This window comes from Microtus ochrogaster, linkage group LG3, assembly GCF_000317375.1.
Source record: "Microtus ochrogaster isolate Prairie Vole_2 linkage group LG3, MicOch1.0, whole genome shotgun sequence".
NCBI lineage: Eukaryota > Metazoa > Chordata > Mammalia > Rodentia > Cricetidae > Microtus > Microtus ochrogaster.
Window position 1 is genome coordinate 900,339 of NC_022029.1, and position 25,298 is coordinate 925,636.

Genomic DNA, 25,298 nt, shown 5'->3' on the forward strand with positions numbered 1-25,298 from the left:
GATGGGTTAGTTCTATCTGTAGAATAGTTGGACTCCATCTTGTGATCAAGGAAAGGTTAGGTGTGCATAATTGTGATCCTGGTTCCCAACACTTTTGCTTTGTATTCTTTTCATATGAAGCATCATATCTGGCCTTTTGTTGCCATGGTTTGCCTATTCAGCCATACAATTTCACCTGTATGTCTAGCCTTTAATTGGTGAAAATGTCTACTTTTCTTGGACAATAGATACTTATTGTGTGTTGTGCCTCTTGAGTAGCAGCAAATGGTATAAAAGCATCTAGGGCCATCAGATCTTTCCGTCCTGGATATTAGTTGAATCAGGGATTTAAAATTCATGCTCTAGCCAGTGTGGTGGTGCATGCCTTTAATCCCAGCACTTGGGAGGAAGACACTCAGTGAGTTTGAGGCCAGTCTAGTCTACATAGTGAGTTCCAGGACAGCCAGAGCTACACAGTGAGACGTGAGACTTGGTCTGAAAACAACCAAGAAGACTTATGTTTTAAATATATCAGAACCAAAACCACGGAACCTGGGCAAAGCAGGCCATGAGAGCAAACTGCACCTTTTTTTTTTTTTTTGTATCAGCAAGCTATTATGTTTGCACAGATGTATCCCACACCACGTTGTGTGTCCCTAGAAGTCATTGTATGTTTTTATTTTGTTGTTTAACTACTGTGGAAGGTTGACCATACTATACAAAGACAAAAAGTAGGGGAGAAGCTGTAGTGAAATGTGGTGGTTTGAATGAGAAATGACCCTCATAGCCTCAAGCATTTGACTATTTTTTGTCCCCAGTTGGTAGTGCTTCTTGGTGAGGTTTAGGGGGTCTGGCCTTGCTGGAGGAATTATGTCATTGGCTGCATGGAATCATATGGCCAGCCTGGTCTCGCTTCCATGAGAGACATGTGTCATAGGTTTTTCAGGTTAGAGTCTGTGCCTCTGGGGTAATGTATGCTTTTCAATTCCTAAGAAACTGAGGTGAGGCACTCCCTCAGGCAGTGACACATCCAGTCCACCTGTGTTTCTCTGTATTCTTTAGACGTCGATGAAGCATTTGAAATTTGACAGGACAGTTAGTCTTAGACATTAATCTTGTACATCTTGTATAGCTTGCAAACGTCATTGTAGCCTGGGAGCTAGCATTATATTCTGTTTCTGATGAGGATATAAGAAGTCTGCTTGCTTGGAATAAACTTTTCTCAGCCCCAGTCTTGCTGAGACCCCACCATCCCATGCATGCCTGGTTAAGATTCATTTCTCACTGGTCATATCAGGAGACTCTGGTTTAGGTAATAAATGCTGATATTTACAACTAGGGACTTGCTTTGAGGTTTTAAAAGATATCACCACTTGCAGTTTGCTCTCTGTTTCCTGTCATTGCTGTCCTGCCTGCCACTTCCCCACTTTGATGAACCCATATCCCTCTAGAACTGTAAACCCAAAGAAAATGCTCTTTCTTCTATCAGCTGCCTTCCTTGGTCATTTTATCACAGCAACATAATAATACATGGGGTAATAATAGAACAATAGAAAGAGGGAAAAGGTATGGACAGCTGTTAGTAATGTTTTCCAGGGGGAAAGAGCCGGGGTTTGGGATTATTTCATTGTAAGGAACAGCAGATATGTAATTAATCGTAACTCTTCTGGGACTCTCTACTGACAATACAATGGAGTCCAAGTTTCCCAGCTTCAGGACCCTCCCAAACAACTGTGCTTAACTGATAACTCCATTGTTTTTTTTTTAAGTTGGACATTTTCTTCCTTTACAGTTTTGAAGGGTTTAATATCTTATTTCCGTTCTTGAAAACAAGAGAAATCTGAATGCATTTTGGTTCTTGATCATGTATTTGTGTGAAATATATTTTTTTCTTCCTGAAATTATTAAATGTTCACTGCAATCATAATGTTCAGGAATTTTGTAAGACTGCACATTGGTACAAGTCTGTTTTCATCTATTGTGTGGTGTATTTTGATCTTTGAATTTGGAAACATACCATTCATTTCTGAACTTTTATAAATTATTTATTTGGTTGCCTTTTGTCTTTTCTGATCAATTTTTCTTCTTTTTTTATGACAGGGTTTCTCTGTGTAGCCTTGGCTGTCCTCGAACTTTCTCTGTAGACCAGGCTGGCCTTAAACTCACAGAGATCTTTTTGCTTCTGCCTCCCGAGTGCTGAGATTAAACTCATGTGCTCTCGCTGCCTGACTTTTGTCCATTCTTTATCTCCTCTTTTTGATATAATAAATTGTTGTACTGGCTCCTAATTTTTAAAATCCTGTTTGCTATTTTTCATCTGCTTTTGGCTTTGCTTCCTATTATTTTATTTTTATTTCTAGCTTCTGTAGCATTTCATATTTCTTCCGTTACTTTTAAAAATTTCCAGGCTATTCTAGTTTTTGAAAAATCTTGAGCCTCCTATTTTGTGGATATAATAGGTCTTCCAATATTTCATTTACATTGCTGAGAATAATTTTATATTTTAGCTGAGCTTTACATCTCTTCTCACATTTATTTCTGCAAGAGCCTGTCACCATTTGTTCATTTTAAATGTTGTCTTATAATACTTGAGTATTTAGGTTGGAAGAGACTACTTTAAGAAGTGAAGGAAGGGAATCTTTCTCTGGGTGAGAGTGGTTTTCATTGATTTTCCTGAGCCGGCCAGTTAAAGTCAGGGCATGGGAAGAGGTCCTGCTTTCCTGACAGCATGTGGGTCTTCCCTTGTGAACTGGTGACCTGGAGAAGGTCCAGAATTTGAATTCTAACACCTGGGTCCAGAGCCCATGACTTTTATTGAATTCCTTTTATTCACTTTCAGGTATTTTTATATCAAAATGTGTTTCGTTGTGTATTTTGATTAAAATTCAGTGACGTAATTGCATATATTATAGTTTTCATCACTGAAGAGGAGTTTTTCTACAAAGTTTGTAATATTATTTTTTTTCACTGTTGTGTTTGAATTACCAGAAGAACATCTGGTTCCTGGTACATGCTCTGAAAAATAATTGTTGATTTAATTGAGATTGTGTTAGTAGTGTCAGGCTTTCTGAACAATAATAGTGGGATATAGGATAAAGCCCAAGTTTCATAACCACCTTTCTTGTGCATTTGACAAAAAATGAGCGTTCCGATAATGCATTCAGTCCTAAAAATGTTCCTGTTTATGAAACTTCTTGGGGCAAGCACATATATCTTATATTTGAGGTTGGGAAATGTATTTTAGAGAAACCAATCATAGTTGACCTGTAAAAGGAATGTGCTGGAGAGGTTGTGGGGAAAAGGGAACACTTCTGCATTGCTCATGGGAATGCAAGCTGGTACAGCCCCTTTGGATGTCAGTGTGGTGATTTCTCAGAAAATTAGGAAACAGCCTTCCTCAAGACCCAGTAATACCACTTTTGGGTATATATCCAAAGGATACTCAATTGTGCCACAAGGACATGTGCTCAACTGTGTTCATAGCAGCATTGTTTGTCACAGCCAGAACCTGGAAACAACCTAAATGCCTCTTGACTGAAGAACAGATAAGAAAAATGTGGTACATTTACACAATGGAGTACTACACAGCAGGAAAAGAAATGATGGCATCTTGCATTTTGCAGGAAAATGGATGGAGCTAGAAAATATCATTTTGGGTGAGGCAACCCAGACCCAGAAAGACAAATATCACATGTACTCACTCATAAGTGGTTTTTAAACATAAAGCAAAGTAAACCAGCCTACAAACCACAATCCCAGAAAACTTAGACAACAATGAGGACACTAAGAGAGACATATATAGATCTAGTCTACAGGGGGCGTAGAAAAATACATGATCACCTGAGTAAATTGGGAGCATGGTGACCTTGTGAGATGGTTGAAGGTGAGGGGACGAGCAGGGAGGGGAGCAGAGGAAAATATAGAGCTCAATAAAATGCAAATTTTAAAAAAGGAATGTAGAAAAAGCTTGTATGGAGTACAGAGCTGGTAGACTCAGGAATCCTGTGTGTATTTGTGCAGTAAGATTGCAGCTCTTTGAATCTCGATTCCTGCATACAATGTGCTGATTGCTCCCTGAGACCTTTCCCATCTGTTCCATTGTGCTGAGTGGCTCTTTTTAAAGTTAGAAACGAGGAGTATCCTCAAGGGCTAGTGCACAGATGTCTCTTTCTGCCCCTACTAGCTCCCTCTCCTCTCTGCTTCTACCCAAGAGTTCATCATTAGAGTAGAAAAGGGGCTGGGTGCTTACAACTGCTTCACTTGCCTCTTTGGGGGCTTCAGTTGTCAAAACAACTTAGTCATGAGTCTGGTCATGTTATGTAGGAGATTGTCACTTGTCCTTCATTCTGACATGTGAACTTTAGCTCTAAGGGAGGGATCTATAAACTAAAGATTCCCCGAGGGGGAACAAGAAAAGAGCAACCATATTGAAAGATAATTGTCCCTAAATATTTGAACTTCTGGTAGCCAAATGAGCCTATGCTAAGTGTATTTGTTAGGGGATGAGTGAAGAAGAGAAGGTTGTATTAGAAATAGAAAAGTTAGGAAACTGAAAATATTTAGACAAAGAAGAACCATTCAGTAGACACAGAGGGAAAAGAATAATGTATTTAGCTTTATAGCTCCATGCATGTTTAGACCAGGAAATAGTTTACAAACATAAAGTTTTGAAAAACCAATTTAATAAATGCTATATAAAGCAAGATAATCTTAGAAATTCAAGAATTTTGAAGGATTATACAACACAGAAATATTACCTTGTTTTAAATTAATGTTTTAAAAATTGTCATCACATGGCTATTTTAGGTCTCCTTTGGAAAGAAAAAAGAAAAGATTATCCATGGATTTACCTTCAGAAGACAGCCACTATGAATATTTGGCATGTTTTATTCTAACCTCTACTCTGGGTGGTTTCTGGTTTTCCATAGCAGTCATAAGACATTCTGATGGCTTTTTTAGTGCAAATCTTTGGTCTTTGGTTGAGGTTGACTGTGGTTGTGTTCAGATAATGCATGTCTGTGATGTATTCTTTTCTTGTCATGAGGCTGAATAAGCACCACCTCAGTTCTTAGCTTGAATAAATTCTCTATGATACTTTTAACATGAAACACTGTTGAGATCAGAAAGTGAGTAACCCTTGGAGAATAGAAATGGGGTTGTGTTTGTGACAACCGCTTAAAAATAGCATATCTGAAAAAAAGAACCAGAAGCACAAAGTGGCTTGGGGGACATGTAAAACATAGACGTGACTTTAAGGATCTTCAGATGGAAAAGAGCCTCTCAGTGACTGTAGGAATGTTATTGATGGGTGGTAATATTTATTAAATGTGCAGTCATTATTATATGTAAAGTAATGTTTTCCATGCCAAAAAAAAAGAGTCTTTATATCCAGAGGCAAGAAAAGGAAACTGTAGCAAAGTCACAACTGAACCCTGTTTGAAAATTCCAGTCTGGTCCGTGTCATCCTGATATGACCTTTCACAGACCTCCCCAAGTACCATTCCCAATAAATGCTAAACCATGCAATTTTCATGAGTCCCTTCTATAAGTGACATACTGTGACTCAATTAATTTATGATCCTGCAACCTAATGTGGAGAACACGAAAATCAAAAACCCTTGAATTCCTCCTACATAGTCAGATTTTCTTTGGACCTCCAGCTCCCAGAGAATGACCTGGAAACTTTTTATTAAGTATGAAAGCTTGGCCTTAGCTTAGGCTTGTTTTTAACTAGCTCTTATAACTTAAATTACCCCGTTTATATTAATCTACAGTCTGTCCCATGACTTGTTACTTCTCCCCTCCATACTCTAAGTCTGCCCACTTCCTCTACATCTAAATGGAAAATCCCCCAGTTCTCGGATTCCTTTCTAGAGAGTCCATCTCTTCCCAGAAGACCTGCCTATCCCCTCCTGCCTAGCTATTGGCTGTTCAGCTCTTTATTAAACCCATCGGAAGGTGCCATAGGGAGATGAGGTAAAACAGACACATCTTCACAGTGTACAAAAAGATTATCCCACAATACCCCCATTCCTCGCATGCTCTCAATTTTCTCACTTAACTCATTGTTCTGTGCAAGTCAGAGGTCAGCAATTGAGGGCCTGGATAGAGTTCTCTTGTAGTATCTCATATTCGTTAGCTTACACATTGTTGTTTTGGTACCACAAACGTCAAGTTCTGTAGTTCTAACAAATGGTACGATCTGCACAGTCTAAACTGCTTAATTCCTATTCCTTCCTAGAAAAGGATTTCCAGCCCTGGATCTAAATGAATGACCTGCAAATGCCTTGCCATCATGATTACCTTGGTTACAGCTTTCGCCTTCATCTTTTCACATACAGAGAATCCAAAAGTCTCTAACCTTAGCTTTTCCCACTTCAGTTTTTCACTCTGCAGATGTATTCTCCATGGAGATAGGATCAGTTTTAAAGTCTTGAAACACCAGATATATATATTTTTTTCATTTCAAACCCTGCAGAGGCATCCAGCTCTTGATATTGATAAAAATCAAAGTTCTCACCTAATACAGGAGATGAGAAACTGTGCCAACAGCTGAAGACTTTTTTGACCCCAAGACACTAGATTTTGTTTGACATAGTGTATGTTATATGTATTCTACGGCTTAGGAAATATAACACAAGCCTCAAGGCTCAGGTAAGATGCTCAGATTGGCCTCCCTTCCTTAGACACCTTCCTGTAGATTTAGACTTCAAAAGGCTTGATCAACATTTTTCATTGTGTCTCATGGAATGTATAGTGTGAGTGGGCTTCTATTTTCCCTAAGCTTGCTTTCTCTTCTTGGCTTCAGGTAGCCTCTTGTTCTGACGACACCTGCCATATTTGATTAGTGTGATGCACCCTTAGGGCCTCACTCAATCTTAATTAACTATTTCAAGGCTCCCTTCCCCCAAAAGAGAATATTTCCTTTCAGAGGGAATAGGTATACAACACTCACTGGCCTGACTTCCAGGCATTTGAAGGCCAGCACTCCCATGAGCATGACCTTTCTCTGCCCCTCACAAATGCCTAAGAGGTGTTGTTTAAGCTCTCTATTTCTTCCTGTCCACTCAAAACCACTGGCCAAATTAATATCATGGCCAGGGGCACATAAAATCACTACTATAGCATAAAAAGTGTTTGGAATAGTGTCCACGTACATCTATTTACACCTTAAACTTACACTTTAAATGGCAATGTAGAAAGCTAAGAAGTAGTTCGTAAGTGGATGGGAGTGTTGAGGGAAGTTATCGTTTAAGGCAAGAGGTGAGAGTATTAACAGAGTTAATAGAAGTAGCCAGTTGCCTTATTAAAGATGCAAAGTCGCACCAAAAGGAGGCCTTAGCTGAAATGAAAACAAGGACACCGAGAGATGCCCCCTTCATGACTTCTGATAGCAGCAGCAACAACAGCAGCAGCAGCAACAGCCATGGATGCGAAGAGTTGAGTTGCTAGAGTTTTTCTCAAATGGAGCTGTGTGTTCTTGACTCCTGCTCCCCGCACCTCCCTTCTTAAGGATCGAGCTAAATAGTAACAGTTGGTGTTTACAATGTTGTAATGGCCGTCATATTGAGAAGTGACTGGATGCATGCTTAGAAATAATTTACACCACCATAAAGTGAATGGCTAATCTTTTAGCGTGGATTCTTTAGTCTTTTGTTGTTTGCTATTGTACACCAGCCAAGAAAACCTAGACCAATGAGACAACTGCTAGGCTGTTTTAGAAACATCATCTGATTTGAAAAGCTAAGTGGGAATATAAATCTCTCTTAAATACGCCATCATGTTCTCTGCTGTTTTCTGGTGGTTTTGTTTCTTTGGTTATCCTATAGCTGAGCGTGCAACTGTTTGTGATTAAAGTGTCCATGGCATACATACTCACCAGGGCTCAGCTGTAAGGTGGGGACATAAGGGCTTTGGAATATATGCTGGCCATAATTAATTAGTGTCCTTGTGGACTTAGCATATGAAGAAGCACAGTTATGGATGCTCTTTAGAAAGATGATGTTATGAGGCACTACCCCAAGTAATGTGTGTTTTGAGAGTCCAGAGTGGGGAATTGAGGTCTAGATTGCAACAGAATTTTGTTATGATTTTAGGGTGGAGGCAGAGATATAGCCCAGGGCCTGCTCATGTTCAATCCATGTTCTGCCACCAAACTACACTCTCAGCTGTAAAGAGTGACATCTTAATATGCATACCTCGTCTTGAAGGATGCTCATGTACCAGCATACTGAACGGGAATATTGTCGCTGTGTGTTTATTCATGCCTTCTACTGAAACAACATGAGCTAAGGTTTTTTTTCCTGCTTGAAATATTTAATGACTACATAATTGTCCAGAGAGAAAGGATTCCAAATTTCTTATGCTAATGCCTAGGGCCCTACTTGCTCAAAGCAATGACGCCTATATCATTTTTCTGTCAAATTTCCATTATCCCTCTTCTCCAACCAGACATAAGCCAGGATCTTGTACTTTTTTTAAAATTGATTTTTATTGAGCTCTATATTTTTTCTGCTCCCCTCCCTGCCCTTCCCCTCCCTTTCAGCCCTCCCCCAGGGGCCCTATGCTCCCAATTTACTCAGGAAATCTTGTCTTTTTCTACTTCCCATGTAGATTAGATCTATGTATGTCTCTCTTAGTGTCCTCATTGTCTCATTGTTGTCTAAGTTCTCTGGGATTATGATTTGTAGGCTGGTTTTCTTTGCTTTATGTTTAAAACCACCTATGAGTGAGTACATGTGATACTTGTCTTTCTGTGTCTGGGTTCCCTCACTCAAAATGATGTTTTCTAGCTCCATCCATTTTCCTGCAAAATTCAAGATGTCATTATTTTTTTCTGCTATGTAGTACTATCTTGTGTAAATGTACCACATTTTCCTTATCCATTCTTTGGTCGAGGGGCATTTAGGTTGTTTCCAGGTTCTGGCTATGACAAACAATGCTGCTCTGAACATAGTTGAGCACATGACCTTGTGGCATGATTGAGCATCCTTTGGAAAACCCTTCTTCTATAAATTGTCTTAGTCATGGTGTTTTATCACATCAACAGAAAAGTACCTAACACAGACAGGCTCTTTCCCTGAGACCAGTGCGCACTGATTTGTCAAGACTTGGTCAGTTAGCTCAGGGATCCTCCTGTCTCTTTCCCTTCACAAGCAAGCAATTTACTGGCTGAGCCATCTTCTCACCTTTCTCTCTAGTATCATTTTTGAAATTCACTGGTCACCCATGTCTGAGTGCAGTTCTAGCACTCCTGTTCTGTTCTATTGGTCTAGAAGCCTGTCCTTATAGTTTGTCTTAGTAAGTCCTGAAGTCAAGTGGGCAAGTCCTCACACACTCTAAATTGCTGTCACTACTCCAGCTTCTTTAAATTCTCACACAATTTAAAAATTAATGTATTTATTGTTCTTTCTGAGAAATCACAACATTGACATCCAAAGGGGCTGTATCAGCTTGCATTCCCACCAGCAATGTAGAAGTGTTTCCTTTACCCCACAACCTCTCCAGCATAAGTTATCATCAGTGTTTTTGATCTTGTCCATTCTTACAGGTGTAAGATGGAATCTCAGAGTTGTTTTGATTTTTATTTCTCTGATGACTAAGGATGTTGAACATTTCCAGCCATTTTAGACTCCTCTGTTGAGAGTTTATTGTTTAGGTCTGTGCTCCATTTTTTATTAGATTATTTGTTCTTTTGATGACCAATTTCTTGAGTACTATGTATATTTTAAGAGATCAGACCTCTGCCTGATGTGGGATGAGTGATGATCTTTTCCCATTCTGTAGGCTGTTGTTTTGTCTTGTTGACCATGTCCTTTGCTTTACAGAAGCTTTTCAGTTTCAGGAGGTCCCATTTATTAATTGTTTCTCTCAGTGTTTGTGCTGCTGGGGTTATTTGGTCTGTGTTGGTTAGTTTAGTCAATTCTTCATAAACTGGAGTCTCTTGGGAAAGGAAAACACCAGTTGAGAAATTGATCCCTTTCGATTGTCCTGGAAGCATGTTTATGGGGTTTTATTGATTAGTGATCGATACAATAGGGCCCAGACCTTAGTGGGAGGTGCCACCCCGGACAGGTGATCCTACACTGTATGAGAAAGCTGCCTAAAAGGAAGCTATTATCACTAAGCCAGTAAACACTGTTTTCTCACGGTCTCAGCTTCAGTTTGAGTCTTGAGTCCCAGTCTTGGCTTTGCTCAGTGATGGACCATAACCCATTAGCCACATAAACCCTTTCCTCCCAAAGCTACTTCTGATCAGTGTTGTATAAACTGTAACAGAGACACAAACTGTAACACATCCCTATCAAAAGCTCCTTCCCCCACTGGCTCCATGATTGATTTTTTTTTCTTCTTCTTCTTTTTCTTTTTTTCTTTCTTTTTCCTGACTGTCCTGGAACTAACTATGTAGACTAGGCTGGCCTTGAACTCACATAGCTCCACCTGCCTCTACCTCATAATGCTGGGATTAAGAGATATACCACCACAGGCCACTTCCCTGCCATAACTTCTATTAATGTACTTTTGGTTCTACGTGACTCGCTCTTCCCTGCAGACATCCCCTCACCCTTCTGTACCTTCTTTGAAATTGGCTCCTTTGCTTGGTGTCTTCCTATGTTAGGAACTTGGAATCCTGAGTTCATCTTCAGACTAATTTGCAATACTAGGTTCCTGTGAAGCCTTTTCCGATATTTTTGGGGGGTGGTGGTGGAAGTAATCCTGACATTTCTTAATTCCCCATCCTGTCGTTATTCCTTGTTTTGCAGCACTCACTGCTACTGCTGCCCTCTTTGCTCCTCTGTCACCCACAGTGCAGCTGTTGGTCAGCCTGCTTTTCTTTAATAGCAAAATAATGTTCAGACTCTTGCTTTTTAGTGGCACTTTTGATAGGAGAACACATATAGTTTCTATAGCTGGTTTTTTTTGATAAGCTTAAAATTCATATGCATGTAAGATACACTTACCATTTCTTTTTTCCCTTTTTTATTTTATTTTTTAATTATTTTTATTGATTTTTATTGAGGCTACATTTTTCTGGTTTGACTTCATAAAAGACACAGTTAACTCCTAAAATGCAGGGAAGGTGATGTAAGAACCAAAGCAGGCCTAGCCTCCTGGCCATTTTTTGAGTAGAAGATTCAAAGAGCAGACTACTTTTTGTTTTGCTGATGGCCAGTGACAACTGTGCCCCATGTTCCTGCTCTTTCTGGGTTGTTGTTGGGGAGCTGTCATTTTAGGGAACTGAGCTTTACCAGAGCTGATTTATCTGTGAACCCCAATTTATCTCTTTCCCCTTCCAACATAATCTAGGGGTCTCTAAAAGCTTGTAACACAAAATACCTGCGATTTGTGAAAGAAACAATCAGGTGGGATAGATTATTCAAAAATCTGAGAGTTGTCGGAAGTAACTAAACAGGAAGTCACTGGCTTCTACAAAACCATGTCTGAAGTGTCTCTGAAAGAATAGGCAGTTTACAAAGCCTGTTTATTTCCAAAGGGCTGAACGTTTTGTTACATCCCTTGCTGAAGCATTATAATCATTTTCTCTTATCTTCAAGACATAGATATGACTACTTAGATGATTTGAAACAACTCTAAACACATGAGCTAAGCTCATCTCTGACCTCATTTTCCCCTTCATTACTGTCAACGTAGCATTTACGGAACAAGCACGTTGATTTTTAAGACAGAGGAGCCACCAATGACCCTCAAGCTTGGGCAGTCCAGTGGCACTCCTTGTGATGATGAAGATGCTTAGCAAGGACAGCAGCCACAGTTACATGGCACTTCTGAGGGAAGGAATTTAAAATTGTACTGAAATAACATTAAGTCAACTGCTGACTGTTGTCGCGGTTCTGGTTTCCTGGTGACCTCAACCCTGCTGCTTCGCATCTTTGGGTCGACCTTCATTGAATATCTCTCTCCGCACTAGAGATGAAAAGCCTTATATACATTTCAGTCCTTTACTGCTTGCTTTCCTCTAACTAAAATATTAAGCAGTAACATGCAAAGAGTTTTTATGCTAGGGTCACATTTATGTTTTTAATTATATGGGGGGGTCACCTTGCTGCTAAAATCTATAGAAGACTTTAAGACACTGTTCTGTCACTACTTGGAACCCCATTCTTCAGCTCCTAGAAATGAATATATGTATTATGTGTGTGTGTTTGTATAACATATATGCATTTGTGTATGTGTATATGTTTATAGATATATATAAAGCTGTTATTTTTCCCTTCTTGCTTCTCAGCTGAATTTCACTTTAGGAATTCCTTTTATAATTCTTTCCTATGTGTATCCTTAGGAACAATTGGTCAATATCTTTATTTAACGCTCATTAGAACTGCTAATTCCTAATGTTGCCTCATCAGGGAAGGGGAGAGTAATGGAATACAGATAAAGTATAGGCATTCAGTGAATGCATGTTAGATGACAGCTGCCTTATTAATATCTTGTCTTACCAACAGAATAACAATGCAAGGGTCAAAAGTAAGATGACATTATAATTACTGTTGTATAGAAACATGCTGTGCCTGTCTATATTTAAATGCATATATTACAAGACAGTAGTCGAACTCTCTTTGCTGTGTTCAATGAAGATGACACAATATGTCAAGTTCACTTGTAACTATAAAGGGTATTTAGTGCCTTTATTGTTTTTATTAACATTAAAAGTTAATCCATATGCAATAAGCAGCAACTATTAAATATTAATTTTTCAATTTCAAAAATATCATATAAATAAAAAGCAAAGTACCCCACCTTTTGATTACCCCAATAGTGACTTCAACCTTCTTCTTACAAGCTCCTTATTCCCTCCATTTTACTGCCCAGTCTACCCATAATTTCTTTCTTTCTTTTTTTTTTTTTTTTTTTTTTGGATTTTCGAGACAGGGTTTCTCTGTAGTTTTTTTGGTGCCTGTCCTGGAACTAACTCTTGTAGACCAGGCTGGCCTCGAACTTACAGAGATCCACCTGCCTCTGCCTCCTGAGTGCTGGGATTAAAGGCGTGCACCACAGCCGCCCCGCTCTACCCATAACTTCTAATAACCTTCTAATTATTATATTTTTTTTCACCTCTCATATTTTAATTTGTTCTTTATTTTGTCTATTTCTTTACATGTATTTTCTCTTCCTTCATTGGAGCTTTCTATTTTTTTTCCATTTGGGTAAAGAGTGGTATCTTAGGGATTTCTGTTGTTGTGAAAAGATACCACGACCACAGCAACTTTTATAAAGAAAACGTTTAAGTTTAAGGTGTGGCTCCCTTATGTTTTAGAAGTTCAGTCCATTATCATCATGGTGGGGCACATGGAGACACACAGGCAGACTTGATGCTGGAGAAATAGCTGAGAGTCCTATATCTTGCAGGTAACAGGAAGTTGACTGAGACACTGGATGGTCCTGAGCACAGGAAACCTCAAAGCCCACCCCCACATTGGCACACCTCCTCCAACAAAACTATGCCTCCCAATAGAGCCACTCACTAAGAGATTATGGGGGACACTTATGTTCAAGCTACCAGAAGTAGTTTCTCACAGAAGCGTGAGATATCTGCTTTAAAATCTTTACCCAATACTTTCACACCACGGTAATCTTGGTGCTGTCATCCACGGCATATCATTTTCCCTTCTGAGATCCTTTGATTCTTGGTTATAGGCAGTTTGATTGTCATTGGAAATGGATATTTTCAGTTCATGTCATGAGACACTGGATCTCATTAAAATCATCTCATGTGAGAACTAACTACCTCCTTAATATGTTCGAGTACCTTGTTTCAACTGAGTGACAGTAGAAGGTCACTCTCCCCAGCTGTTGCTAGAATGGACAGTGGGGTTACATTGTTTTCTCTCATTCCAGAGTAGAAGAGTTATGTCTAAACATTTTCCATCCTTCTAGACTCTCCCTTTCCTGGCCCTTTGGTTGCTAAGCTTCAGTCATGTCTTTTTGCCTGGGCTCCTTCAGCTCAGAGTCTTCAATATGTGAGGGAAAGATAGGTAAAGGAATTCACGTCCCCACTGTTCCCCTAGTTGTCAGATCTTTATATGGTCTGCCTTGTCTCCTCTTCAGTCTTACGTTTGCCTTATTTGTAGTGTCTACCAGTTTGGGTTTTATCTTATGAGATAACTTTAACACAAAACAGAGTAGGATACCCATGAAGAAGCATCATTTCATAAACCAATAATACATGTTGGTTGAACAAATTTGGGCCTCTCTCTCTCCCTCTCCCTCTCCCTCTCCCTACCTGTCTGTCTGTCTATCTGTCATCTTTCTATCTATCATGTATTATTTATATAGCTATTCTCTGGCCATTCATCATCTATCTATAAATAGTTCACAGTATGAAGTATGCTTCATATGTCACCGTTAAATATTTCAGAGTGAAGTGATGTAGTTCATTTCTCACTCCCACAGTAAGATATCCACACCCCTTTTCTAATAAGATAGATACCTCAGTGTTTGGCATTATGTCCTTTTTACGAGGGAAAACATTTAATGTTTGCTTCTCAGTGATTGTATAAACTTTCCCCCACTCCATTTATCGATGCTAATTAGGTAGTCTTGGTAGTCTTTGAAGAATGACATTGATGATAAGAATCTATTCAAGAAAGACAAAATTGTCTCTGTAGACAAAGAGAAAACGGAGTGAGTGTGTATCATGTGTTTCAGAAGGGACACTGTCATCACACAGCTGCATGTGGTGTGAACATCTGGTTGGGATGTAGAGTCATCTTGACTCAGATCCAAAAGCCACATCAGTGTGGCCAGGCCTACCACTGGATACATGGGTATCATCTTTGGGTTACTATTACTGTGAAGAAACACCATGGCTGAAGCAAGTTGGGGAGGGCCTTTGATTTATGAGGACACATCGTAGTTCATGAGTGGAGGAAGTCAGGATAGGAACTCAAACACAGCAGGAAACCGAAGGCAGCAGCTGATGCAGAGGCCATGGAGGAGTGCTGCTTACTGGATTGTTGTTCATATATTGCTCATCCTGCTTTCTTATAAACCTTAGGATCACCATGTGCAGATGAAACAACCCATAATGGGCTAGAACCTCCTGCATCAATCACTATTTAAGGAAATGACCTTTAGGCATGCTTAGAGCCAGGTCTTAGCCATTGTTTTCAATTGAGCCTCCCTCCACTCCAATGACTCTAGCTTGTATCAAATTGACGTAAAACCAATTAGCCCCATGTGAGGACAGCTGCTGTGTTTCATGAGTCTTCATGCTATTTCTTTGCTTTTATTTTCATTGATGGGATATGTTCTTTCTTCTTGGTCCTTTCTTTCATCACCAGTTACTTAGATGTTCTGAGGATGAATGCATCCACTGTTTCGCGCTGCTTCATTACTTTTCTGGCAGTTGTATATCTTAGCACTGCCGTTCTAGTACAGAGAAAAGGAATTCTGCTTGTGTGTGCAAGTTTGAAGCTTCAGCGTATGTGCGGTAACCTAGATTTAGCTCACTAGAGGAGAGTTTTGTAAATCACATTCTGGTTCCTCATATCCTGACACAAATGATAAAATTAGGCTCACTTTGAATTGCCTGGAGGTGGGAGAGAATGAAATTGAAGACTTTGGGAAGACTCAGAAATTCCTCAGTGTTGTTACTTGGGTATAGAGATTGGGTTTTTATACCCCATCATTCCCCAGGGTAAAGCTACACTCTACTCTAGAACCAAAGTCAAAATTTTCTACAGAGGGAAGGCTAGTCAATATTTCAATCCTTAGGGAACACTGTCTCTGTTTTAACTCATTTCTGCAATTGTAGCACAAAAGCAAATGGCTAATAATTGAATAAACGAGCATGGCTGTGTTCCAGTAAAACTTTATTTATAGACACCCAAATTTGAATTTCTTAATATTCTCATGTGTTACAAAATATCCATTTTGTTTTTTCTCAATAATTTTAGATTTATAATTTTGTGTATGAGGCTTTGTTTTTTGTTTTGTTTTTGCCTGTGTGTATGTATGTGTACTATGTCAGAACAGTGTATGATCCCTTGGGACTGGAGTCAACAGTCAGTTGTGAGCCACCATGTGGGTGCTGGGAATTTCAAACAGGATTCTCTTCAAGAGCAACCATTGCTCTTAACCTCCCAAGCCAATTCTGTAGCCCCTACAACCATTTTAAAATGTGAATTATTCTTTGGTCATTGGCCAGATAGCAGCAAAGTAGGCAGGATTTGATTGACATACCTTGCTCTCCTTCTCCCTAGCATGGTAGATGCTTACTAGTTAGGTTATTTTGCCCAAAGAGACACTGTGCTCTCTATTAGTTGAACAAAAGTATTTTCACATTTAACACTTGGTATTCAGGTACCTGTGTACATACACCTTATGATTTATGATAAACATCCACAAATTATCTAGGAACTATCGTTGGTGACACACAGTCACAAAGAAGAAATGCTTTTGCTCTCACTTCTTCACGGTGCTTTCTGCATTGATTCTGTCTCTGATAACTGATGTTTTCTATAACGCTATCTTTCATATGCCTCTTCTTTGTAACTTACTCCTGTGCTTTATCCAGCTTCTGAGTCATGATGAAAGGATGAAACCTGGACCAGAATATTGTCCCAGGGCCAGTTTTGCCTTTTTCCCCCTCTTTTCGGGAGAGCTAAGCGGTCATCTACGGTTGTTAAAACGGAGTAATGCACTCTGCAAGCCTCATAAAAATTGCCCACGATTTGACTCGCAGTGTCACCACAAACAGGTGACTGTTTTTCTCCTGTGCTCTGAAGTTTGAAGGTTAGTATTTAGGGACAAAGTCTGAGTCTCTCAAAGATGTCAGCCAATGTGACCATTTGTCTCTTGACCACCTCTCACGTACGCAGGCATTCTAGACTTCTCTTGAATTCCAGGTAAAGAGAAGAGGGAAAACTAGTATCGAAAGATGTCCTCATGTGTCCGTTCTGGTACTTTTCCCTCCCCTCAAACTCTCTGCTCTGGCATCTGCCCATGGTCACATGTGGCTGCAAGGGTGGCTGGGAAATTGAGGCGGGCTTTGACACTCTGTCATTGGAATTGATGAAAGGGAAAAGTTCTGGAAATGTGTTTGTGTGTCCAGGTGTCTACAACTAAGAACGTGTGTGATAAGCAGATTATTTCTGCTAGAAAGACTCTACTGAATTTAAATCCAAAATCCATAGTTATTACTTAACTGATATTTGTAGAGTATCTACTCTGTGTATCTTATATGAGAGAGGTGTGACAGAAAGGCTGTTTTCTTCAGGGACTTCACCTCCAGCTAGAAACAAGACGTGCACATTGTAATTTGAAACAGTCTACCTCAATTCTAGAATCTAATGATAGGGATCGTAATATCTTTATTTCTAAGACCATTCATTCACATGACAACGTTTATTGGGTGCAGCTATCTATAGCTATTTAGGCTCTTTGGGAATAAAAATGAAAAAGAACATCCTCATTCTGCAGATGATAGTCAAGCATATCAAAATAGTTTTGTAGTTCTGTCATTTCTGTGAATTGGACAGGTAGTTTGGAAGCAACCTTTATTTGCTGTTCTGAAAAACACACAAGTTGTTCAGAAGGCAACCAGAATGAATAGGATTGAATCAGAATCATTCCATCCTGTCGAGCCTTGTCTTTAAACAATGACTCGGAATCTACTGTTAAATTGGTTATTCGGCCAGGCACTGGGTGTGTAAAGCTCAATAAAATGTAGTCGGTATCTCCTGGGAACTATGGTAGTCTAGGTGGTCATGTTATAAAAGCTTGTGATTCACAGCACGTACACGCAGAGACACATTCCGATCTGCTAATAAGAAAAAATGTGGATTGTCAGCATTGTTTGGGTAAATACACTGAGTGCAAGCTCAGTTAAGGCTTCACAGTGGAAAGAAGACAGCATTAATACTGCTTGAAGGGGTTATCCATTCAGATAATGCCAGAGAGTGCTGCGTAGAGATATTAGTTCAGCCAAGGCGGGGTAGCACACACACTTCAGGTGTCTGTAGTGGAAGTGCTGCTACTGAGCCATTTACCCTGTGGCTTTATGGGAAATGTTTGCTCATTGTCTCTGTTTAAGGCAAAGCTTTGTCAGAATATGGAAGTTTTGGACATGAACGAAGCTCCATTTTTTTTTTTTTTGTTTCATGTGAGATGTCTGGAGTTAGCAAGGATTGGGAATTTGAAAGACTTCTTGGCAAAGTATGCTATAAATCAGTGTAGTGATATAGTATGTATTGTGATTCTTCTTATTCCTATATCTATGTCTGTATCTATATCTACCTATCTGTCTGTCTATCATCTATCTATCATCTATCTATCTATCTATCTATCTATCTATCTATCTATCTATCTATCTATCATCTATCTATCTATCATCTATCTATCTTTATCGTTACATATCATTGGGAGAAGACAAAATGAGCCTAGTACTTCCTTGATTGCTGCTGTCATCTAATTCACATCTAAATAGCATTCCGAGAGGTCCAGCTCTTAAAGGACCAACTTTGTACCAGGTGGTGGTGCAGAGTTTTAATCACAGCACTCAGTAGGCAGAGGCTGGTGGATGTCTGTGAGTTAAGCCCAGCCCTTGTTCAGAACAAGTTCCAGAACAGACTTCAAAGCTAAAAAGAAAAGACCTGTCTCCAAAAAAAAAAAAAAAAAAAAAAAAAAAAGACTCAGCTTGCTTTGAAGCAATTGGCAGTCCAGTTTAGATGGAACCTAGTGTGGTGGTGATTCCTTTTCCAGAAAGTTCTAAAGTATTGTTGAGCTGGGTTTTTTTTCCTTTCCATATGCATGTATGTGTACACACACACTACACACACACGTGCGTGTCCATAATAACAAAAAAAGTTCTTGTCTATCTGAGAATAACAATGAGGGTACTGACAAAGAAAGTCTGAAGCCTTCGAATAACAATTGCTTGAGAACTTTACTTTCTACTCATTGGTAATGACATAATGGGTAGAAGTGGGAGTGAGCATGGTGGGCTTTTTGTTGTTTACTTTTTTCAAATGGTTATTATGGTAAAATGTAATTCCAGTCCTTCTAAGTGTCTTCCGGTATATAAGACATTCATACTAAGTAACCATTACCACCCCACACACCTTCTCTTCTACCCCAGTCCCTGGGTAACAATTGTTTCATTTTTGAACTTTGTGGATTTGAGGGCTCTAATAAAAGTGGATTCATGTGAGATTTGTTCTAAATATTCATACAATTTTTATCTTTTTATTCTCTTTTGGTTTTCTTGAGACAAGGTTGAATTCTGTAGTTCAGGCTGACCTGAAATTCATTATGAAGCCTGGGCCTCAAACTCATGACAGTTCTCCTGCCACAGTCATCCAAGAGCTAGGACTGTAGGCGTGAGTCACTACCCAGAGCTTCGTGTGTTTTTTGTGACAGACTCATGTCATTAGCATAATTTCCTCAGTGTTCATCCGTGTCATTTTCTTCTCTCAAGACCTTATTCATGTTGAAGACGAAATTACAATTCCATTTCATCTGTCACACTTTCACCAACCCTTGCTCCATCCAGGGACATTTAGATGGTTTTACCTTTCTGTTTACCAATATCACTCTTTTGTTTTGTCAGCCCCAGCATCGACCTAGACTTTCATATTTTCTTGATATTGGCTCATGTTAGGCACTCTTTGTAATATCAGCTCCCTTGTTTGGGAAGCCAGCCTACTTGGCATACATGTCAACCAAGACATCTCCTTCAGCAATAATCCTTTGCTTACACTGCCTCATATGCCTATTCTCAGAAGTAACTGAATGCCCAAGAAAAAATACACAACACACACACACACACACACACACACACACACACACACACACACACACACATATATATATAAAGTTATATATATATATCCACAACATAGGTGTGCCTACCTCCCCAACCACAGTTGCAGATTCTAGGAGGGCAGATATGCACCATCTCATATTTAGCATCATTATCTCCACTCTCAAAACTCAAGCACTGCATATCCTGTACATTTAAGAAATGAAATATTTGCTCAGCTGTAGAATGAACCAGAATTCTCCTCTTTTTACACAGTCATGCCTTAAATCAGTAGTAAAGTTTTCTCCACTAGGAAAATATTTGATGTTCAAAGTATAAGAGAGTCTATAAACAAGAGGCATATATAGTTTCTTGACTTTCTATACACGTAGCCTTATTCATCACACAAATACTTAAATCTACCATAGCTGTTCCCTCCTTGACTGCAAACCTAGCATTAATTTAGTTTTTTGCTCTTGGACTTATTTATTTAAAAGTATTTCTGACAGACTGTTTTGTTTTCCCTGAAATTTCATGTCCCTGATATTTACAAATCAAGTGATGTTCCAGTGGCCTCCTCTAAGGTGTAACCTTCATCTCTGCCCATCATGTACAAAGCATCCCCTTTTGCTTTCTCATTTCTGTCTTCATCACTACCCTTGCTTGTTTTCACTAAAGTTATTTACTCAATTTAATGGGCTCAGCTGCTCGGGGTTCAGCTTTGAGACACCCTTCATGTTTCTTTGATTTTTCTCAAATATTTCTCTGCTTAACAAGTTTCTAGTTATTGAACTGACATAGAAAGCTTGAATTCTTTACCTACAGGTTTTCCTGCTTATGACTTTTATTTAATGTCTTAGCATTGAACATTTCAAAATGAAGAGTCCAAATCCAAAATGTGTGTTAGGAAGAACCTCGTTGTTAAAAACAATTAGCATGGGAAATCTTCACCTCAAGTGTGTATGTATCTATCATGGTGTTAAGATTCCATTTGGAAGACATCATCTTCCCTTCAGATGCACCTGCCTCTCAAGAGGAAGGTGAAAATTTAGATTAGTGCCCAGGTAGAATAAAACTTCTTTCTAAGGGAGGGACCCATGAGACTAGATGAAGAGAGTATGGGAGCCTCATTTGGCAGGAGGTGATAGAGTGAGAAAATCTGAGGTGATGGAAGCTTATAGCAGTTCAGTGATATTCCCACACCCTGAATTTCAATGCAGAAAGCAACAGGGAATCATGCTGGAAGAGAAAGATCAAAGCTGGGCATTTTTCTCTCCCTCATTCATGTCTAATTTCATCCCATGTGAATCTACTATCTCCCTACAGAAGCACACCTTTTTGGTATAATCACAATTTTAGGATATGTAATTGAATATTCATTTTAAGTCAGCTGGTCTTTGGAGATGTAAAAACTGATTGATATTAACAGTAATTAGTTTCATGCTCTTACAGGTTCTCTTTCTATCACTGTAATTTGAACATTGTAGCTTGTTCTCCAATCTTCATTATATTCTGACTTTACTGAGTAGCAGCAGTAAGTGTTAGGGAAACTGAGGGTAGTTGAATTTCAGTTGGTCGCATCAAGGTTTTCAGTTCAATAATGAACATGTGATTCCCTTTCAGCCAGTAGGAAAGGGTTAACGTTTAGAAGATGATTTGGGGGAAAGAACGATGCCTAAGTTCTCTCTTATTCAAGGTTGATATCTGAAGCATGTAGCTAAGGGTCTCTATGTGTAGGATAAAGGTGATGCTACCAATAGCAACATGGAGAGATGGGGAGGGGGCTCAAGATCCTTTAGAGGATTCTTGAGCCACAAAACTCAGCTAGCTTGGGACTTGTACTTAGACAGAACTTTCCATTATAAAAACTTACAAGTTTCCTTTCTATTTAATCTAGGTTGGATGTGCTCATCTCTAACTTAAAATCGTGTGCATTCCAAATGATCCTTGATCTTTGTGACCTTCTGCAGACACCTGTGTGACCTTTTGTGACCATAACCCTTTTGAGCCTCATTTCCCCTTATCTGAAAAATGAATATAATTATGTCTGGCAGAGTTTTTCATGAATATCATTTGAGGTTCAGAACAAAGCCTGAGGGAGGGCACATGAACTGATACTTCCCGAGTGCTTGAATTTGTGACAGGCCTGTTCATTGCTTTTAGGGAAGCTAAAAAACTGGGGGGAGAGAAATGCACTAATAATATCTCTATAAAATGGCAGGAAATTGCATGCCTATGATCTTCCTTCCAGTCAGATGGTTTAGATTATTGGGTATTTATTCGCCAAGGTACCTGGTATGCCAGGGAAGGTCACAGGTGCAAGGGTGAAAATCAGTATTGGAAAAAGGTACATAGAGAATTCACATTAAAGGCAAAAACTTAAAGGCTAAGTAGGAGGTAAGTGAATAATGGAGACCATTTTAAGCAAAGAAAGAGGCACAGATATTCGAGTTGGGAAAGAACTTGGTGAAGAGAAAAAGGAATCACATGAACAAAACATGATGATCAAGGGATATTGGGTGTGGGTAGAGAAGCTGGGAAGGTCAATGTAGACAGATAACAATAGGATTTGTTGAAGATGATGAAGCTTTCTGAGTTACCTGAGTGTGAAATGAGGCCACTAAAACGCTTTAAGGAAAGGAGTCTGGTGACATGATAGACACACATTTATGTTACTGGGTCTGAAAGGACAAGAAGAAGCAGATGAATTAGGTTGTTGATCTAAGCATCTGGTGCCTGCCTTGCTCTACAGTGGGGACAGTGGAAACGGAACTGGGGATGCATTTGAGCTTTTGTTTGAGTTCCGGCTAATAGTTTGGGTGGGAGGTGGGAGGGATTGTGGTGAATCTTGGGAAGAGTGAACTCATGAATGACTCCTCAACTTTGGGAAATCAACAGGCAGATGTTTCTTGAATTTTGGCAAATGGATGGAGGTAGAAAACATCATTTTGAGTGAGGTAACCCAGACACAGAATGACAATGATCACATGAACTCACTCATAAGTGGATTTTAAACATAAGGCAAGGAAAACCAGCCCACAAATCACAATCTCAGAGAACCTAGACAACAATGAGGACCCTAAGAGAAACATACATAGATCTAATTTACATGGGAAGTAGAAAAAGACAAGATCTCTTGAGTAAATTAGGAGCATGAGGACCTTGGGAGAGGATTGAAGGGGATGGGATAGACAAGGAGGGAATCAGAGAAAAATGTTGAGCTCAATAAAAATCAATGAAAATAAAATAAAATTGAAAAAAGAAAACTGAAGTCCAGTTTTGGGCATATTCAGATTGGGTACTTCCTGTATCAAAAGCTATGGGAGTCAATGGTACCTGGTAGTAAGAAAGTGGAGAATGGGAAGAAAATGCCTGACCTTCCTTCTCTTGGGAAGTATTCTCTGAAATTATTCTCCCTATAAAACAGTCTTCAGAACTCAGTAAGAGGAGTGGGGACTGCAGCCTGGATAGAAAGACTAGTGAAAAATGCAGGGATGAAGACTGGAAAAGGTGACCAAAGAGGAAAGATGAAAAGGGGGAAGCTCAAGATGATGGAATACGGTGATTGTCAGTGAATTAATGTCTTAGCAGAGATAAAAGGGAGATTCTAGTTTTTGCCTTTGACCCATCTGAGATCAAAGAGTTGGTGATGTGGATGAGAATTTAAATCTTATTGTTCTGGAACACAGAGATCTGAAATACTTTATTATGACACATCCTACAACACATGAACATGGATGCCATGGGCACACAGGCACGTATACAGACCCATGTGCAAAAGTGGTGGTTTGTGAGATTTTTGTCTAGGGGAATATGTGATTTTTCATAACACTCGTTGCTATTTCTTAGATAAAATTGGGTACATAGGAGGAGTGTATCCATGTTTTTCAAATAAATATATAAAAATATGAGAACCCGGTTTTCATTGGTAGAGATAGTCAATTTCAGAAAATACAGAGACTAAGATGAAAAATTGAAGCTACTGGACTTGAGGACTCTAATGTCCCCACCTTCATCTTTTTTCCTTTTCCTATTTTGTAGCACTGATGACTTTTAAAAATTGTGAGTTCATTTGTCGGCACAGTTCTTAGAATGTTCCACTTGTGTTGTTTATGTCCGCATTGAAAGAGTCTACCACAACAATGGTGTATACATGTGCCCACCAAATATTGGCAGAATAAATTTAAGAGGGCAGATGGAGTGGATGGATGTTTTATAAATAGAGGATTTCAGTAGGGTGTAGGGTGTGAGCAAGTTCTAGATGAAGACAGAGCAATAAACTAGACTGCAGGGTTGAAATAGCTAAGCGGGAGGCAGTAATGACATTACCTGACCTGGTACTCCATCTGTAATGCGGGTATTAGCAATGTGCTCAAGGCAAAAGTCTTTGGAATTGAGGGATTTGGGTTTTCGCTTCCAAGCTCAAGATTTCCCGCAATGCCATATTCTTTCCTCACCTATGCTATTTCTCGCAGCCATTAAGCCACCTCTCAAATCACAGAAACCTTGTTTCTTCCCACTTAGGCCTGATGAAATATTTTCTGTCACAGACACTTTCTCTGTATGATTTGTTTTCTGAGATCTATGTATTCATCTCTCCAGCTCTCCACTGTGGTTTGAATCCGAGGGGCATTGATCACCCTGCCCATGCTGAAGGAATTAAGCTGCAGCTTGAAGCTGAAGGTGTAGAATCTCAGTCCATTAAAAACAAAAATTTCCAGAAGGTGCCTGACCAAAAAGGAACCCCCAAGAGACTGCAGGGAGAAGCTGAGACAGCAAAGGTGAGCCCCTTGCCAATGAAACACTCAAGGTCTGAAGCTGTGCCCTTGCTAAGCTGTGGTCCAGCCACAGAGAGAAGGGCTGATGATGCTTTTGCTAATCGCTGACGTATCTTGTAATCTCAGTGCTGTGTCTTGCTGATAAGTGATAGAAAATGACAATGTTGACTGAGTTCCCTTGGGTGAAATTGAAACACATGTAGCTGTCCTGTAGAAGAAGGCTTTGCACCATACAAAACTAGATTTTTAAATCTTCTTTCTTTTTGCACAAGTTATGTAACTTTAGGTTTCATATTCTCCCTCTATAATGGAATTCTAAAATCTGCTTCCCCCATTAGGATGAGCTGAGCTGAGTAACTGATTTTGTGCCTTTAGGGGCTTTTGCTGACAAAATCTGCTAATTATAACAACAGACGTTTTAAAATATGTATGTGTATGGCAAATTTAAAGGGAATCGGGGCAGGGACTTATATCTTTAATCTTTCTATGCGCCACACGATAGTAAACCTTAGTTAATGAAAGACACAGCTGTTCTACTTTGACTTTTTAATCTTTGGCCTAAAATGTAGGCCCCATACAACTGATGAAAGGGTGTGTGGAAAGTATATACCAAAAAGTGAGGTTCTGAGTGCCAATGAGAATTTTTGTGAGTACAGTCTCTCATAAAGGGTTTCTCTTTCTTAAAATTCACTGTGTGCAAATATAAAGACCCCAAACCAGACATTTCATGAGCATGTGCGCACATACACACACACACACACACACACACACACACACAC

At 39.4% G+C, this 25,298-nt stretch overlaps 1 protein-coding gene across 2 annotated transcripts in view; it reads left to right on the forward strand.

Annotated features, from left to right (window-relative positions):
- The window catches only part of Samd12 (sterile alpha motif domain containing 12), a 377,093-nt gene that overhangs the window by 10,565 nt on the left and 341,230 nt on the right, over positions 1–25,298 (forward strand). For both annotated transcript variants that reach the window (XM_013351260.2, XM_026785912.1), the window contains exon 2: positions 24,344–24,522. In XM_013351260.2, the coding sequence (XP_013206714.2) occupies positions 24,344–24,522 (179 nt within the window). The remainder of the gene's footprint in view (positions 1–24,343; positions 24,523–25,298) is intronic.